General features: G+C 42.4%; 2 protein-coding genes across 2 annotated transcripts; both read right to left on the reverse strand.

Annotated features, from left to right (window-relative positions):
• Nucleotides 1–428: 428 nt before the first annotated feature.
• On the reverse strand, nucleotides 429–2,356 carry LOC143416081 (E3 SUMO-protein ligase ZBED1-like). Its single transcript, XM_076881457.1, has 2 exons — nucleotides 1,284–2,356; nucleotides 429–1,080 (listed from the first exon to the last, which is right to left on the reverse strand). Exons 1-2 carry the CDS (start codon nucleotides 2,354–2,356, stop codon nucleotides 429–431), a joined length of 1,725 nt encoding a protein of 574 aa, XP_076737572.1.
• A 5,037-nt stretch (nucleotides 2,357–7,393) lies between these two features.
• On the reverse strand, nucleotides 7,394–19,509 carry LOC143415935 (uncharacterized). The gene is made up of 4 exons (XM_076881321.1): nucleotides 19,430–19,509; nucleotides 15,212–15,317; nucleotides 9,327–10,595; nucleotides 7,394–9,001 (listed from the first exon to the last, which is right to left on the reverse strand). The coding sequence occupies exons 2-4, from the start codon at nucleotides 15,227–15,229 to the stop codon at nucleotides 8,309–8,311; spliced, it is 1,980 nt and encodes a 659-aa protein (XP_076737436.1). The 5' UTR covers nucleotides 15,230–15,317; nucleotides 19,430–19,509; the 3' UTR covers nucleotides 7,394–8,308.
• Nucleotides 19,510–19,710: the final 201 nt, after the last annotated feature.

The raw sequence follows: 19,710 nt of genomic DNA on the forward strand, positions 1-19,710 counted from the left end.
GTAGGCTGGGTGTTGTGCTGGAAGCGAATTAATCACAGCCTAAAAATTGATTAATCGCAACTCGAAATATATGTGTATATGTGTATATGTGTGTAAAAATCGGGACAGATAGTGGTTTTTAACACACTTGTTTGTTTTATTTATTATTAATTGTGAGTACAAACAGTACAAGCAGAACAGGGCTTCAAATAATTGTGAGGGATTTTTACTGAATGTTTTCCACCCGTTTAAATCTAGCACATTGTTTTATCCATATACATCTTCAAGTTCACAGAACATAGGCCTAATTCAACAGGCAAAATAGAAAAAATCTCCAATCATCCTTTTGGGTAAGGTAGATTAGTGCAAAAAAATATGAACAACAGTGAAAAGTATTGTTTAAATCACATTCAACCATAGAACAAGCTCTAAACACACGGTCCTCTGGTCTACTCATCCTTCAGCCAGTTGCTGAGACAAACCAACTTGTCCACATTCTCTGAGTGCAGAGCAGACCTCTTCTTGTTCACAATGTGCCCTGCTACAGAGAACAGCCTCTCACAGGGCACTGTGGAGGCAGGAGTGGCCAGGTATCTGCAAGCAAGGCGGGCCAGCTGGCTGTGGGCTCCTGCATGAGCTGCCCACCACTGTAAGGGACAGTCCTCTAAGGCAGTGCAGGGCTCTGCTCTGTAGCGCTGTATGGCTCTGTCCTGCTGTACCTCCTCCTCTGACTCAGAGTCAGAGTCCATCTGCAGCAGGCTCAGCCTCTTCTTGGCTGGACCTTCTTCTGCAGTGTGTGATCTTCTAGGAGAGTCTTCATGCAACATGCCTGCCAGTGTGATCCACACTGCTTCTCTGTCAGTCTTGGGCACACTGCGTAGGTCTTTAAAACGTGGGTCCAGTGCAGTTGCGATCTGGAGCCATGCATAGTTGGTATGTTCCTGGTGGGAAGCAAGGTCTTCCTTAAACTTCTCTTTAAACCTCACCACATATGCAGGGTCCTCATCAGTTACTTCCATGACACGGCGCAGGTGGCAGAAGGCTGGTAGAACTACAGAGCAGGAGACGTAGGCCTCTCCTCCCAGCAGTTCAGTCACATATCTGCAGTGGAATACACACACACACACACACACACACACACACACACACACACACACACACACACACACACATAAGACAGCAAATTAAAAAAAGCTTTTTATTACTAGGTATTAAGACATTTTCATAATAACAAAACTGATTTAAGATGTATGTTTGATACATTTAATCTAAACCTGCAATTATGGTCACAATGACAGGCTCACCTGCAGGGCTCTAGAAGTGTCTCCAGTCTCTGAAGTTTGTCCCACTCTGGAGGCGTCAGGAGGACAAGTTTATGCTTTTGTTTATCCAGAGTCGCGGTTACTGCAGTTTGGTTGCGGATCAAGCGCTTCACCATCTCCAGCGTGGAGTTCCAGCGCGTAGGCACGTCCTGGGCCAACGGCTCCTGCTTGCGCCCCAGTGACACCTGCTCTGCGTTCAGCTCTGCTGTGTTTGCTGGGCTGTGCTTAAAATGGCCAACAATTTTGCGGCATTTGGCCAGCGCAGTGACAAAGCCACTGTCTGCGAGACTCACTGTGATGCATCTCTGTAGAATGTGCGCGGTACACGGCATGTGATTGAATGGCATGATGCGAGCCGCAGCGATCATATTGCGCGCACTGTCCGTGCCTACTGTTGTCACCTTCTCCTCAATTCTCCACCTGCGAGCAACAGTCTGGAACTGCTCTGCACAAGCCTCCGCAAAGTGCCGCTCTTCCGTTTTCATTATAGTCAGCGCAAAGGATGTCAGACCCCAGGCTTCAGTGATTAAATGCGCAGTAACTCCCAGGTAATTGTTATTACTCAATGATGTCCAGTGGTCTCCTGTCAGAGCCACGCATTCTGTGTGAACCAAAGCCTCTTCTTTTTTCTTTTTCTCCGTTTCATACAGTTCGTGGATTCGAATTGTTATTGTGCTTCTCGCTGGGGGCTTGTAGGACGCGTCCTGAGATGCAACCTTTAAAACATCCGCAAAGCCCTTGTCCTCCACAATGCTTAGCGGTCTGCAGTCCTTTGCTATCCATTTGGCTATATTGTCGGTCAGTTTGTCCAAAGAAGACTTACCGAGTGGCCTGCGTTCACTAAGAGTGGTCTGACGCAGGCCGGGTGAAGCTGCTGCCCCGACAAACGCGTGTTTGGCATTAAGGTGGTATTTTAAGGTCGAATTTGAACGGTGAAATTGAAACTCTTTACTACAGTGAGTGCAAACTACAACGCGTTTGTTTATTATCCCATCTATGTTCTTCTTGTATTTGAATTCCCCATCCAGAAGGCCATCCTGTTCCTGCTTCTCCATTTTCAGTGGCGCGGTAAACAAATCAAGTGGAATTATGGGAGCGACTTTTTTTTTTTTTTATCTGCGTGTTGCACTAAATAGTTAAATATTCTAACGTAATTAATTCCAAAATTTAATTATCGCAATTAATGCGTTAATTTCGACAGCTATATTAAAAACAAAGTGCTCTTATTGTGAAAATCTGCCTCCTACTTCTTTAAATCATTTTTATGTATTTTTTAACCTCACAGTGAAACATTGAGGCATTAATCTGACACAGTTTGATCAGCAGCTGTGTTTTCACTGACGTTTCACTTTGATTTGTTCAGACTGAGCAGAGAGGATCGGTTCTCTGTGTGCGCACTGCTGAGAAACACAAGCTCATTTCTGCTGTTTCATGAAAAGTGTTATGGAGGAACAAGAAGTTCAGCCTCTAAACTCTCAGCGTGAGGACTGAGTGAAGAGTTTCAGAGCAGAGAGTTTTGGCTCACAGCTTTTAGCGTCTACACAAAGAGACGATTACGCACTTGATCTGAGAACATCTCCACCTCCTACAAACAAACTCTCCTACGAGCAGCTGTCACAACCACAACAGGCAGAAGACTGGATTTCTTCAGGTCAGATTTCATGCAGTTTGCATAAATTGTGTGTCACAGACTTTGTAGTTCACATTTGTGTGACTCGTTTAAATCTTCTCCTCCTGAAAGTGAAACTCTTACAAACACATCAGGCCACAACCTGCTGCAGGTTGTGCAGCAGGTTGTGGACATCGATTCATTAATGTTGAATTCTCTGCAGCTGCTCTGTTGCCATGTTGTTGCAGTACCGTATTTTCACGACCATAAGGCGCACTTAAAAGTCTTAGATTTTCTTCAAAAAGTACGGCGCGCCCTATAGCGCAGTGCCCCCTATGTGTTGTAAGGAGGACGTAGTAGAGAACACCATGAGAACGTTAAAGGGTGAAGTGTGGGCGTTGATCGTATATACCGGGACAATCGCACATACGTGTATAAAAGAACAGGTATGTGCGTTATGCAGGACATCGTTGTTTTAACAACCCTGAAAATGGCAAAGAGACACGCTTACGAAGCACAGTTTAAACTGAAGGCCATCAGCTACGCGGAGGAACATGGAAATCGAGCAGCAGCGAGAGAATTTAAGGTTAATTTAATGAATCGATGGTTCGCAAGTGGAGGAAGCTGGAAAACAAGCTCCGACAGGTCAAGAATACGCAGCTGAGTTTCCGCGGACATAAGGCGATTGATAGAGGATTTTTATGAAATACAATATAATCAAGTGTGTTTTATTTTCTAGTGTTCATATATTTTCACATAACCAAGCCTATTGTTAAACAAAACACAATGCATTCCTTACTTCAGTGTTTGAGATGTTTGACAAGACAGGATATACATGCATTCTTTACTTCAGTGTCTGTGATGTCAGATAAGCATGAATACTGCTGTGTCGTTATTTTTCAGTTTGTGTGCAGAGGTTAGATAGCTAAGACAATGCCTGAGCTCTCCCCTTTCCGTTAAAAGAGGAAGTGCTATGTAATCCATTTTGAACTATAAATAAAGCAAGCAGCCTGTACTCGTTGTGTCTGTCTTCTCAGAGGCATTCACCCGTGTACACGTTCTTAAACTCTGAGTCGGTCTGCAGTGTCTTATTTCTCTTACTTGTGAACAGATGTCTAAACCCCTGACAGCGATCATCGAGCAAAGAACGAGCGGGAGAAGCGTTTCGACGGTCACCATTCGGCTAAAAGCAGTTTCACTTTCACTTTTTATGAAACGGTGCCATTTTTCCATCCGGACCAGGACTACGGTAGCGCAGCAACTTCCAGCGGATTATAAGGAAAAGCTGGCCATCTTCCGCTCCTACTGCAGCAAACACATCGGCGACAAACACATCCAGCGATGGATGACCGATGGAGACCACAGTTTCACCAAGAGTGGAAGGCAGCGCCGGGAGAGTTACGCCACAATTTGCCAATGGATTGTAGATGCTTGGGCTAACATGTCTGCTGGCACTGTTGTTCGAGCTTTCGCAAAAGCCGGCATCATTTCCGAGGAGCCGCACGGCACGGAAAGTGACTCTGACGGTGAAGAAAGTGAACCTGGCATGTTTGATGGAGATTTAGTGCAGCTGTTCAATTCAGACACAGAGGATGAGGACTTCGATGGGTTTGATGATAAAAATGTGAGTACCAAACTTTGTTTTGCTCCTGCTTTAGTTTTAAATACGCACACTTGTATGCTTGTGTGTTGTTGATGATGACGATTACCGGCAATAGAAATGTGAGTAAGGTACCGAACTCAGGTTTGCTCCCGCTTTATTTTTAAATACTCATACGGTACTTGTATGCGCCCTATGGTCCAGTGCGCCTTATGTGTGTGTTAAATACAGTAAGGGCACACATAACTGAGACTGCGCCTTTTAGCACAGTGCGTCTTATGGTCGTGAAAATACGGTATATTAATAACTAACCTCGTGTTGTGGACAAATGATCTCAGTTGTTCTTGTATGGGCTCAAAATGTGGTCATAAATATTTTGTACTTGTAAAAAAGATTTGTGCGTGCGTAAAAAAGATTTGTGTGTGGACTTAGAAAAAAAAAACCCTGCAAGTTACAAGTACGGATTTTGACCCTATTTTTCTTCCTTTCATCTGATTGGTCAATGTCATGTCAATCAACAATGTAACAATCCAATTAGAGAACAGATGGGTTTGGCTGTCGAGGGGCGCTTTTTTTTAACTGCAGGTCTTTGCCTGCATACATGCACATATGTCCCTCTGTGGGGGGTCACTCCCACTAGGTTTATATCTGGGACTCTCCACCATTTGACCTTAGAACTGAAGAAGCTTCTCGGATGAGAGGTGAAACGTCTTCAAGTAACTTAAAGAAGTCCAGACGCTTTTCTTTGCAAGCTCCTTTGACATTTGACCACGAGCAATCTTTTCTGGTTTCTTTGTAGCCAGAAACCAGCTCTCTCCTCGGCTTCCTCCACTACACGCTTCCCCCACGCCAGTCTCCTCCGTCACTATAAAGGAGAGAGTCATGAGCTCCATCACCCTCACCTGTGCCGTCCAACGTCCCGCCACCAGCCTCCACTGCAGCAGGCCAGAGACCACACCCCTGCCACAATAAGTAAAAGTATATCCTTGCTGTACCCTTAATGCTAAATGTGCTAAATTAACCGCTGCCTTTGCCCCTTTGGGATTATTCTTATGTCACTGGGATGTTGACCTTTGACCTTCACATTAGAGAGATGGGCAGACATAATTAGTGTATGAATTTTAAAGTAACAGGTAATAAAGAGAGTGTAGCAAATGTAGTCAGGTTTATTACTCTGTATCACACATGAGTGCCCGAGGGAGGCGGGGCTGACTGGGGAGACACAGGAAACAGAGAGACAGGGCTGACTCGACATGAAACGATGAAACGTGGGACACGGGAACAGAAACTAAACACAGGCTGAAATGAACACTGAGGGAGGGAGAACTAAGATTACTGAGAGCCTGATAAATAAGAAGAACAAAAACCAAGAAAAACAAGAGTCAAAGAAAACCAAAAACACAAAGCATTGGGCCAGGACCCACTGCTGTGACATTTATATGTGATAAAAACATTAAAAACTGCTCAGATGTTGAAATCTTTCTACGTATACTTTAGGTTCAGCTCTCCAGCCTGGCATTTGGTTAAGCATGATTCAAACATTTGATTTTGTTTAACTGGTTTTAATTATAGTTACTTTTTGTGAACATTTGTTGCAGCATTTAAAAATACATCATTTATTTTCAAACTTTTATTTGATTTAGAGCATCATATTTGACCAACGTAAATGTTTTAATTTCATATAAAATAACTGAAACAGTGAACTAAATATCTGAAATCTTTCCTTCCTTAAAAGTTATAATCCTACTTAAGTTATAGTGCAAACGCTTAAGCAACAAATATACTTGATGCTAATTAATTAATATTTCCCTTTGATGTTGCAACTATGCGGTCACTTCTGTCTTTAAACAAAATAATATTTTCCAGTTACAGAAATCATAAAGTCCAAACTAAAGTGCTACTGTTGCTATATGCATTTTATATAAATCATGGATGATGGTCCTGACATGAAGGAAGAGAAAGTTACAGGTTGCATCCTTTGACTTTGTCTCCGTGCCTTTGGGCCATTTTCAGAAGGACAACTGTTTCTGTTCAATTCTTAAATCAATTTTTTCAAACACAAACACTATTTTAAAGCTTCTAGAGAGTAAAATATTAATGATAATTATAATAACAATAATAAAAACAAAAGCTCTCAGCTCCATCAAACCAAGCAGCAGAAAGAACAATAACTGAAGAGAAAACTTTAACCTTGTAGACTTCATTATGTTCCAGCTGCTCTACAGACGCTGTGACCTCGAACTTAAGCAGGTCGTAAAGTATGTGCAGCTCAATAACTTCATAATCAGACCCTGTGGTATTTAGGCAGCAGAACAACTAAGAATAACAACTACAAATAATGTTTTTAGGTTTCTGTTGTACTGCAAGGTTCTGTACAGGAGAACCAAACCAAGAGCAAATATTACGTCTCATTTACACCTGAGCACGAAGAGCCATCAACATTTAGCAAATTGAATCATCTTTGTTTAGATGCAAGAAGAATCATATAGAAATAGAAATCCAGAGCAAAGATATCCTCTAATTCAGCGTAGCACATGTGCAGCTGCTGCGATTCACGTAAGCATTCGGCTCGTCGCTGTTGCAGATTTTTCTCTCGCTGTTCTGGCTCACAGCGCTGCAAACACAAAAATAAATATCCCCAAAGGTGTGAAAGGGAGCTAATTAGTAAGAGTATTGTTACTCTCCGCAGGAGTAGTCCAGCAGTAGAAATCAGTCCAATAACAAGGTGTGTAACATCTAGCAGGGTGACAGAAAAACCCAGGGTAACTTCTAAGGACCTCAACGTCTCTCTCACATTGTGTTTTTTAAACATGCTTCCATTTGTCACTTCAGTCTTTACTCTGAAATACAGGAAGAGAAATCATGGCTGAAACAATTTCTCATGAAACCAGGGGTGTGGTCCAACAGTCAGTTTGGTGAGGAAGGTTCCTAACTGAGAGAAGTGACCCAGAAGTATCTGTGTAGCAGCCACAATGAATCCAGATCATGAGCTTTATTAACTGATCAAAGTCTCTTCTTACATCTTCTGTATCATTCAGTTTGCATTGGTAATGCCCATTATTGTAATGCTTTTTTAAGACCAGCAAAACTTTATTTCACTTTGGGTTAGCTGGGATAAGTGATGGATGGAGGGAATTTTACTTCAGCCACGGAAATCCTAAACAGGAAGGAGGAGCAGAGTTACAGTGGATCACTATCCAGCAGGGAAACAAGGTTTATTTCAATTTCTTGGCCATGAGTGAGATTTACTGAGTGGGCAAATTAGGGAGACGACACCATCAGATCCCGAGCCCTCCATGTGTTAATCAAGAGACGGCTGCTGTGCTACATCCATAAATAATGAATAAATTAGGAGCTAAAGCTGAAAGGACAGTTTATTTGTACCATCTTCACGTGAACACATTCAAGAACATCACAGATGAAGAAACATTAAAAACTTCCACACTACATAAAGCAAGAAAAATAGTTTTTCTTTCAGGTGGTTTCAGAAAAACAGAAACATCAAACATCTCCAAGACTCTCTTTGAAAGAACTAAAAACCTTTGTTCTCATGGTCCAATCATGAGTGAACTCCCCGATGAAGCCTTGTGTGCTAAAACATGTCAGAGTTTTAAAGGTTAAACATGAGTTTCCAAAACGTTTTGCTGGAGAACAATGAACTATTTGACTGAGTTTCAATCATTTACAGACGAGCAAAACCAGGACAGAGAAAAAAGGACAAAACTGACTCGGTAAAACAACAGAAAAGAAGATCCCATGTAGATCTGTATTATGTAGAAGTTCAGCCCAGCAACCAGTTCAGTTCAACACAAGTTTAAATGATTCTATCTGAACTCTGTGGAGCCTGATCTCAAGCTTTTTGAGTCTGACACAGAAACCAGAGGATCTTTCTGTGTCTTCAGATTCACTGTGATCCAGTGATGGGAGTGATTTCAGCCCTGAGTGATCGCGCTGATGTTTGCACAGAGCAGACAATGAGGTGAATGTTTGGGCACATTGGTAACAGTGAAACAGTTTATTAGTAACGTGGGATCGTTTGTGTGCAGAGTATGAACTGAGATTCCTGAAGCTCTTGTCACACTGGTCACAGCTGTAGTTTCCTTCCATGTGTCCACGTTCATGAATGTTACAATGACCTGACTGTGAGAAGCTTCTCTCACAGTAGCTGCACTTGTGTGGTTTCTCTCCTGTGTGGACTCGTTTGTGTGATTTAAGCTTCCATGCAGTGGTGAAGGATGACCCACACTGATCACAGAGGTGCTTTTTAACCCCACTGTGAATCAGTTCATGTTGTTTTAAATCACTTGGTGTGGTGAAGCTTCTCCCACATTCTTTGCAGTATTTCAGTTTGTCTCCAGTGTGTCTACGTTGATGTGTTTTAAGGGCAGCTTGCCAACTGAAAGTTTTTCCACAGAGGTCACAATGAAAGTCTTTCCCACCACCACAGTGATGACAGGGTTGAGAACTGGATCCATCTGTGTCGCTCTGCTTCTAAACAAAGACACAAAGACAGTGTAAGTCAGTCCTTCAACATTTGTATCCTGAACGTCGCCTGAAATAAAGAGCATCTCTGCAGACGTCCAACTACATTTGACTGTTTCAGTTAACACACTCAGTTTACTGGGCTGCAATAACTACAATACTACCACCATAATACTACAGTAATACTAAAATCATAACTGAAAGGAAAATCTGAATAATCACTCAGAGCTGCTTTTCCATGCAGTAGAATTGCTAACATGCTAACACAGTTTAATGAGCAGAGTTGTTCCAAACAGTCAGGCTAAAATGACAAGATAACAATATAAATACATACCTCACAGTAGCTGCACTTGTAGAGTCTCTTTCTGGTGTGGATCTGTTGGTGTCGTCTCAGGTGATGTGGAGTTTTAAAAGTCTTCTCACACAGGTCACATTGATAAGGTCTCTCCTCAGTGTGGGTAAACATGTGTTGTTGTAAGTGTGCGTCTGTTGTAAAGTATTTGCCACACTGTTCACAGCAGTACACATCATGTCTAGTGTGAATGCGTAGGTGTGTATTTCGGCTCCTTCTCTGGCTGAAAGTTTTTCCACAGATGTCACAGCTGTATGCCTTAATTCCAGAGTGGGTAACTAGATGCTTCTGTAAGCTGCTACTGTGAGTAAAAGCTCTGCCACACTGATCACAGCTGTACGCTTTAACTCCACTGTGGATGAGTTGGTGTTCTTTTAGGGAACGCTTGAAGGAAAAAGACTTTCCACACTCGTCACAGCTGAACGGTCTCTCTCCAGTGTGGATGACCTGATGCTGTTTTAGAGAAGCCGTCACAGTAAAACCCTTCCCACAGTCGTCACAGCTGTATGGCTTAATTCCAGAGTGGGTAACTAGATGACTCTGTAAGCTGCTACTGCGAGTAAAAGCTCTGCCACACTGATCACAGCTGTACGCTTTAACTCCACTGTGGACGAGTTGGTGTTCTTTTAGGTGACCCTTCAAGGAAAAAGACTTTCCACACTCGTCACAGCTGAACGGTCTCTCTCCAGTGTGGATGACCTGATGCCGTTTTAGTTTAGCCCTCACAGTAAAACCCTTCCCACACTCGTCACAGCTGTATGGCTTAATTCCAGAGTGGGTAACTAGATGACTCTGTAAGCTTCTACTGCGAGTAAAAGCTCTGCCACACTGATCACAGCTGTACGCTTTAACTCCACTGTGGATGAGTTGGTGTTCTTTTAGGTGACCCTTCAAGGAAAAAGACTTTCCACACTCGTCACAGCTGTATGCCTTAATTCCAGAGTGGGTAACTAGATGCCTCTGTAAGTGGCTACTGTGAGTAAAAGCTCTGCCACACTGATCACAGCTGTACGCTTTAACTCCACTGTGGACGAGTTGGTGTTCTTTTAGGGAACCCTTCCTGGAAAAAGACTTTCCACACAAGTCACAGCTGAACGGTCTCTCTCCAGTGTGGATGACCTGATGCCGTTTTAGTTTAGCCTTCTCAGTAAAACCCTTCCCACACTCGTCACAGGTGTGTTTTTTCTCTCCCTTTCTTCTGTGAGGTTTGTCGGCCTCCTGAGAGCGCTGACTTCTGGCTCCATGTTGGTCCTGCAGTGACAGAGATACAAACAGAGGCAGTGAGTGAAATGCAGTCGTGGAACAAACTCAACCTTCAAACTCCATTAACACTAGTTTTAAACCTGAAGGTGGAGCGTGGCACCAAACACCTTAAAGGTCTCTTATCCCCACCTGCTGGTAGTTCTAACACATTACATCCAACCTGCTGTTAAAGATAATTCATGACTGTTCAAACACTAAAATCATGCACACACACACACACACACACACACACTATTTTATAATTTAGATTATTTTGTTGTTTCCTATTACATATTTCTATAATTTGTATAGATTTATACAGAATTATTCAGTGATAATAAATCCTATGTTTGTTTATTCTAAAGGAACCCCGTTAGCTTCCACAACAGATGTTGCTCGTCTTCCGTCAAATACTCACATAAAATATTACACAATAAAGTGGATTCAAGATATCCACATAATTTCACTCTTACATCCACAGTGAGGTTTCACAATTGTTCAAATATAAGCAATCAATAATAATAATAATAATAATAATATCAATAACATTGAGGCACATTAGACAAATTTCAAAAACAAATCATGTCTTACAATATTTACAACAACTAAAAGCTCTGTAAATCGGCTTTTAAGTCTTCATTGAAGTTTTGAATAATTCTCTAATTTTTTAAGGCAACTTATTCCACTTAAAAGTTGCTCTAAATGTAACAGTTTTACAAAACGTTACTTTTAACTCGAGCATTTACTAAATTGCAGCTTGTTGAAAACTGTGTAATATGATGATGTATTTCATCTGGATACTGCAGCTGAGCAGAATAAATGTGGTGTGTTTAACAGAATTGCTTTCTTTAGAACTACAAGTAAGCCATAGAATATTTTAGCCTGTACAGGAAGCCAAGAAAGGTTATTATGCATTTTATCAATATTAGTATAGTATGAACATCTTCACACTAATCTGGACGCCTTATTCTGGACTAACTGAAGTCTGTTAAGATCTGTCTTATTAGCTGCTGACCAAATGATTGAACAATACTCCAGATGAGACATTACTAGTGCATTAATGACATCTTTCATAATGAAGAAGTGATACACAAAGAGCATTTCATAGCCATAGCTATGCCTTGTCGGCAGAGTTATGTGACATTAGTGATGTTTGTACTTTCAGCGTTAACTTGGTTTTAAAGCCTTTAAAATATACGCCGTTCAATAGTCGACCTTAATCTGACAGAGAATGTGATGATTTTGTGGATAATTAAAGTCAGTCATATATCCACAAACACAACAAGCTGAAAGTCAGTGATGCTGCTCGGTTTGCAGTCCTGAACATCACGGCACAAGCAGGATTCACTGCACTGTTAATGTTAGCTGTGTTATATTGCTGCCTCTGTTCGGTGGTGTCGAGCCAAACGCACTTTAACGTGTGTTTGAACGAGCTGACGGTTCACTCGTTAAGCTGAAAGAAAGATGCTTTAATCACAGCAGTCACACATGTGTCCACTGCACCATCTGGAACTCTTCTTGTTTACACTCGTAATAACACAAACACTAAATCCTGCTTCTCTGTGCTGTTGTGTAGCAGTGTGTACACCTGAGACTGTCACCTGTCTGTCTGTCCTGCACTCTCTCTCTGTTTCTTTCTCTCTGATTGTGGAATAAAAGTATGAACATGTGTTTATAAGTTACACTTGTGTTTGAATCCTGCAGCTTATCACACATTTGATTTCCATGTGTGACGACTGCAAGTGTCCAGAGTGAGGACAGACTGAGGGACCCACTGCTGCACATCATCTGTGAGGCTTTGCAGCCCTGATGATCCACCAGGACAAACTCAGCAGTGTGTGAGGAAGAGGAGGAGGAAGAGCCAGCAGCAGCTGACAGATGGAGAGAATAGACAGACTGTTCCCTGTTTGTGAAGGACGGCTAGGAAAGTTTAACATAACTGTCTGTGCTGAATCAGTCTTATTAGTTAATGTTCAAATAATGTGATCATCCCAGTGTTTTCAGTGTGGGAGAAAGTACTCAGGGCCTTCAAGTTACACACTATGAAAGGCAGCAACAAGTTTAATGTTCAGAAACCTAAAGTCTGTATCAGCAGCAGGATGGAGCTAAAAATAAATGTTGGTTTCAGTTCTATGAAGCTTTGAGTCTGTGAAGGTTCTCAGTCATCCAGGTCATCGTAGTCAAAGGAGCTTGCAAAGAAAAGCGTCTGGACTTCTTTAAGTTAATTGAAGACGTTTCACCTCTCATCCGAGAAGCTTCTTCAGTTCTCTCTCTTCACTTGCATACCCACCACGGAGGCCGAGGAGACTGTCAGAAAATGACTACAAGAAGACAGCTCCTTGGAGGACAGGACCAACTTCACAGCCGATCAGATCTGCACACTGTTAGACCTCTGCCTCACCACTACATATTTCAAATACAACGAAGGCTTTTACAGACAAAAACATGGCTGTGCCATGGGCTCCCCCGTGTCACCTATTGTAGCCTTTACATGGAGGAAGTGGAAAGGAAGGCTCTTGGCTCTTTCAAAGGAAGAGTACCCAGCCACTGGTACAGATATGTGGACGACACCTGGGTCAAAATCAAGACACAAGAAGTGGAATCCTTCACTGCGCACATTAACACTGTGGATAAAAACATCAAGTTCACCAGGGAAGACACAAAGGACAACTGTTTGCCCTTCCTGGACTGCACTGTGCACATTGAAGAGAACGGCAACCTCAACATCGAAGTTTACCGGAAGCCCACACACACAGACCAGTACCTCCTCTTTGACTCCCATCACCCTCTGGAACACAAACTTGGAGTAATTAGGACCCTACACCACCGGGCAGAACATGTTCCCTCTAAGCCTGAAGGAAAAAAGAAGGAACACACACATGTAAAGGAAGCACTCAAAACGTGCGGCTATCCTAAATGGGCGTTCTTAAAGTCAGCAAAGAGGCACAGAAAAGAAGACCAGACACCAGCGAGGGAGGATAAGAAGGACAGACGCAACAACATTGTCATCCCCTATGTAGCCGGTGTATCAGAGAAACTCAGGAGAGTTTTCTCCAAGCATGACATCCCGGTGCATTTCAGACCCAGCAACACGCTCAGACAAAAACTGGTTCACCCGAAAGATAAAACGCCAAAACACAGACTTAACAATGTGGTGTTTGCTGTACAGTGCAGCGAGGAATGCCCAGACCTCTACATTGGAGAGACCAAACAGCCACTTCACAAGCGCATGGCACAACACAGAAGAGCCACCTCCACAGGACAAGACTCAGCTGTCCATCTGCATCTTAAGGATAAAGGACACTCTTTCGAGGATGCCAATGTTCACATTTTGGACAGAGAGGACAGATGGTTTGAAAGAGGAGTGAAAGAATCCATCTATGTCCACTGTGAGCGACCATCTTTGAACAGAGGCGGGGGTTTACGACACCAACTCTCTGCCATCTATAATCCAGTTTTGAGATCCCTTCCCAGACGCCTTAACGCCCACTCACATCCTGGGCCATCTGACCTCAGGAATTCGCATGATAAGGTGCGGCCAGGTTTCACAATGAACTCACCCGAAACTCTGGCTGATTGGGACCCACACCCAGTTTCACACCTTGGCTCAGGCGATTAGAGGATCATCAGGGGGTCCTTTTGTCCCTCTGTGGGGGGACACTCCCACTAGGTTTATATCTGGGACTCTCCACCATTTGACCTTAGAACTGAAGAAGCTTCTCGGATGAGAGGTGAAACGTCTTCAAGTAACTTAAAGAAGTCCAGACGCTTTTCTTTGCAAGCTCCTTTGACTATGAAGCTTTGAGTATTTTGGATCAGTAGCTGCTGTGTTTGTTGCATCATATTGCTGTAACTGTTTATATGCTTTATATATTCTGAGCTAAGTTGATCTATAGTGTTACATCATATTCTATAAGGATGTTATGTGTTTGTAGACCTTCTGCCCAGTTTGACCCATTTAGCAGAAGTCAGCCTGTTTAAGGCTCTGATATCTATTCTGTGTGACTTAAAGCAGTTATGACATGGTCTGATTTTCTCACCCAATAAAGGAATATTTCATATATCAGTCTACTCTTCATTCTATCAGACACAGTTATCACAGCTCCTACATTTGCTTTTTACACATATATGTAAGCACTGAGCCACATTTAGTAATGCCAACAATATAATAACTATAATATTGGCCATATTATATTTACATTACCACAGTGAGGTGACTTTAGTCTCATGAACAACATCAGCTAATTGTTATTTACAGCTAATCTTAAACGACTGTTCAGCACAGAAATGAAGCCCAACAATCATGTTTCACAGTCCTGTGGTCTCAGCCTCAGATACTCATCAAATCACACAGAGCTCATGTAGAAACAAATGAACTAAATATGTTCTCCTTCATTTCTGACAAACAAAGCTTTATGAAATGTTTCCAGCTGTTAGTACATAAACACATAAACAACAGCTGGTTGTTTCAGTGAAAATACATTGATGGGTTTTTAATAAAGTTGTGCAGCTGTAAAGTATTTTGTCTGGTGTCAATTCTATCGTCAGCTACATCGTTATGGCAAATGTTCAAATGTATATGGTGATAAATATCTTTGGTCATATGGTCCTGCTCTGTCTGTCACCTTCTGTGTTGAGCTCATTGTTTCCTCTGTAGTGGCTGAGCTGAGTCCAAGTAGCTGAAAATGTTCCTCTGCTGCTCCGTCAGACTCTCCTCCTCCTGCTGATCAGCTGGGACACAAAACAGATCTTTGTTAGGCTCCACACTGCACTGAAGAGTCAAAGTGTCTCATATGTTCATCTGACAAGTAAAAGAACACATTTTTGTTTCCCGAGGTGGGCAACTTGTTGGAAACAAACACAAAAGGTTTGAGCACTGATACCTGCCATTGCTGGCATTGAAAGATGCAACGCCAGCAATGTGGATTGGTTTGAGTCTTGACAATCCACATTGCTGGCATCTTTCAATATGTTGAATGCACCAGTGTAAGTGCAGCCACTCAGACTCAATGTGTTCATAGAAACAGGTGCAGATGTGTCACGAGTTCATCCAGCAGTAGCTATGGCACTTGGCCACAGGGGGCAGCAGTGGACTGACCTGCATTCGAGACTGCTCCAGCTGCTCTGTGACAGTCAGTAGATCTGCTACAAATTGCAGATCATATGCAAGTTTTGGAAATGACATTATAAATATTCCTAACTTAGCCACGGCAGCCATGTTGATGTATTACCTATATTGGCTGAAAATGTTCATTTGCAGAGAAAAGACACAGGCAGACTGTGCTTACAGGACAACAACAACAACAATCTTTATTTATAGAGCACATTTAAAAACCAACGGCATGCCAAAGTGCTTAACATAGAACAAATTAACACAAGTATAATCAGAGTCATAAAAATAAAAGTGTAGAATTATGTTCATAGGAAAAAGCCACCAATAGAAAAAATATAACTATAGCACATAGCTATAGCACAATATAACTGTGCCATCAACACACAATGGGGATAAGACATACACAGCGCAAATAAAAAGCAAGATAGGAAAATTAGTAAAATAAATCACTGCAGACAAGGCCAGCATTTAACCGGTAGAAAACGCAAGATTAAACAAATACGTTTTAAGCCGTGATTTAAAAGATTGAATAGAGTCAGACGCCCGAATGCAAATGGGAAGGTTGTTCCACAACTCTGGTGCGGCCAGGGCAAACGCTCGATCACCTCTAGACTTCAGCCGAGATCTAGGCTGCACCAACAGTAACTGTGAGGATGATCTTAAAGCCCTAGCAGGACATATAAGCTTAAGAGTTCCTTAAGATAGCTCGGTGCTGTGTTATTAGTGATTTTAAAAGTAAACAGCAGAATTTTAAATTGGATACGGTATTTCACAGGCAACCAGTGCAAATCAGCTAGGACGGGAGTAATGTGGGCAAACTTCTTAGTTTTGGTTAGAATGCGTGCAGCAGCATTTTGGACTGTCTGTAATCTATGGAGGAGGGAGAGTGGAGTCCAAAATAGAGTGAATTGCAGTAATCCAGCCTCGAAGTTACAAAGGCATGGATGAGTTTTTCCAGGTCTTTATGCGGGATATACTGCCTGGCCTTAGAAATAAGGCGGAGTTGGTATAAACTGGATCTAACAACAGCAGACACTTGTCTATCAAGTTTAAATGAGCTGTCAAGTAACACGCCCAAATTCCTAACAGTGTCGGAAAAGAAGCTAGTGAGAAAACCAAAAGCATCACGAAGTTTGGCACGAAGGACGTCACTGCCAAAGACCACAATTTCAGTTTTCTTATCATTAAGGATAAGAGTATTTGCCAGGAGCCATTGCCTGACCTCACACATGCACTCTCGAAAACTATTCAAGGACAAAGCTAGGTCATCATTTAACTCAAAGTAGATCTGAATGTCATCAGCATAATAATGAAAAGCGATGTGATATTTCTCAAAGATAGCGCTTAGTGGAAGCATGTACAATGAGAGCAGAGTAGGGCCTAACACAGATCCCTGAGGGACACCACAACAGACAGGTACAGCGGAGGAAGAGGAAGTGGCCAAGTGAACCGAGGAGAGCCGATTGGACAAGTATGATTTAAACCAATCCAGGGCAACACCCTTGATGCCTACAGCGTGCTCAAGTCTTGCCAATAGGATTTTATGATCAACCATATCGAAAGCCGACGATAAATCCAATAGCACTAGGACCGAGGAGCGTCCATTGTCAGCCATTAGTAGAAGGTCATTGAGAACTCGGAGCAGCGCTGACTCAGTGCTATGATGTGGTTTGAAGGCCGATTGGAATTTATCATTAATGCTATTCTCATCCAGGTAGGCCTGGAGTTGAAGCAACACTATCTTCTCAAGAATTTTGGCCAAGAACGGAAGCTTGGAAATCGGCCTATAGTTCGCATAATCATTATAATCGAGGTTCCTTTTTTTAAGAACAGGCTGAATTATAGCATGTTTAAAGGCTGATGGTACGCAACCAGAGAGCAAAGAAGAGTTCAAAAGGGACAATATACTAGGTCCAATTGCACTAAAACAGTCCTTAACTATACGAGATGGAAGAACATCATATACGAGATTAGTATTGTTCAGTTGTTCAACCAGACGCTTAAGAGTAGGGAGTGAAACGGGTTCAAACTGATAGAAGGAAGAGGAACAGTCAGGGGTAAACGCAGGGCCTGTCATTAAAGGAAGAGCAGATTTAAGAGATGAGACTTTATCTAAAAGATAATTTAAAAATTGTTCGCAAAGAACCGTGGAGCACGGCAGCGGCATAGTGGGGCAGGGGTTGACCACAGAGTTAAACATTTTAAATAAAATTCGAGGATTGTTACCATTGGTAGAGATAATTTTTGAAAGAAAAGCTGCTTTAGCCATTTTGGCAGCAGTTTGAAACTTCAAGCGACTAGTACGTAGGATGTCGTAAGATGCCTGGAGTTTATCTTTCCTCCACCTTCTCTCATCCCGCCGACACGCACGTCGTAGAGCGCGAACAGAGTCACTTAACCAACATTGTGAGTAAGTTCTGGGGCGCTTCATTTTAATAGGTGCCACAGTGTCGAGGATGGAGGAACATGTAGTTAACAGGGTATTGGCAAAATTCTCAACCATATGAGGGGTAAGACAATCTGACGTAATAGATGCAGAATACACAAAAGAAGCAGAGAATTTCACCACAGTATCAGCATTAACAGTACGCACATCACATAATAACGTTACATGTTATTATGTGATGTTACTGAAATCATCATGAATAACAGGAGTGGTGATTCCTGTAACTTTGTGTATATAATTTGGCATTTCTTACTGATGTAGGCCAAAAATAAATACATAAACTGAGCACCTGATGGCTTTGAACTTTTGTTGTCCATCTTCCATTGGTTTGAATTTTGCGCTCCAGTACAAACACAAATCCCCCAACCCGAGGATCAGCACAATTAACCTAACAGACCTACACCTTAGTTCACAGATTCACTTTGTCTAAGGTTGATTTCTGGGATTTCACACAACCCAGGATTCAGATGGTGAATCCATGATGGGCTTGGATTTACATCATTATAAATGAAATGTGCTCTACTTGGAAGCAGCCGGCCCCGCCCCTTTTGACGGGTTGTGTGAGACTTTAAATCATCAAACTGTAAATTATAAATTAAATTGTTATTGATCCTTTACCCCGAGTCCTAAAGTGTAGATTTATTTTCTTACTCTTCTTATATTTATTGTTTGTTTACTTGCACCGCTGTAACTGCAGCCTCGTCGTCTCGTCTCTCTATATGCTGGACTGTCTGTAGCGGAGATGACAATAAAGTTTACTTTGACTTCAGCAGCGCGCAGGCGCACCGAGGGCTCTCGCGCTCACTTTATAGAATGTAGAAAAAACATGGGTGCAGATTATAAGTCTGTATCATAATATCTGTTTGTTGTTTTTATTTTGTTTTGCGAGTTGGTTATTAGATGCCGCTCCAGCCAGCCAGAGACTCCCCGCCGCCCCGCCCTCTCCTCCCTGTGCCGCCAGCAGCAGGCGCACCTCGCAAACGGAGGGCGCCCTTACTCCCAGCAAATGGCTGATAGAAAACCGATCGGTGCCTACGAATTTCCCAATATGCGCTGGCATGACGTCGGGGAAGCATGGGTACGACCGATTATTTTATTTTTTTCTTGCCCGTGATGCCCCCCCCACCACGATGCATTCTATTGGTTTGCACACTTACACACACCCAGCTGTGGTTTCCTGCTTTGCTGGACTCTGGAGAGCCCCGCCTTTAACGCTCTTCTCTCACAGAGAGCAACAGAAAACTTGGAAAAACTCCAGATTGACTGAACTCAGTTCAAAGTTACCTTGACACCTTTAGATGTGAGACGTAGTGATGGTCCGCTTGAAGCTGACGCTCCGGTGCGTGTGTCAGAAAGATCAACGCGCTGCTTCAGAAGCACCGTGTCGAGGCTTGATTCGTTTGGCCAGAGTCACGTGATCAGTGACGTCTGAAGCTTCGTTTAGAACGTACCTTTTTTTAAATCGAACTTTATTGAAACACAATGAGTATACAACATACAAACAGATGAAGTTTACAAAAGAACAGAACATGAACATACAGAACCAGGAGTAAAAAAATTATGAT

The sequence above is a fragment of the Maylandia zebra genome, unplaced genomic scaffold (genome assembly GCF_041146795.1).
Source record: "Maylandia zebra isolate NMK-2024a unplaced genomic scaffold, Mzebra_GT3a scaffold11, whole genome shotgun sequence".
Lineage (NCBI taxonomy): Eukaryota > Metazoa > Chordata > Actinopteri > Cichliformes > Cichlidae > Maylandia > Maylandia zebra.

Coding starts and splice junctions, on each gene's coding strand:
- LOC143415935 (XM_076881321.1), bottom strand. Junction 9,002..9,326: donor ACAAGTGCAGCTACTGTGAG/GTATGTATTTAT, acceptor GTCTTTGTTTAG/AAGCAGAGCGACACAGATGG.
- LOC143416081 (XM_076881457.1), bottom strand. CDS start 2,356: ATGGAGAAGCAGGAACAGGATGGCCTTCTGGATGGGGAATTCAAATAC. Junction 1,081..1,283: donor ACACTTCTAGAGCCCTGCAG/GTGAGCCTGTCA, acceptor ATTCCACTGCAG/ATATGTGACTGAACTGCTGG.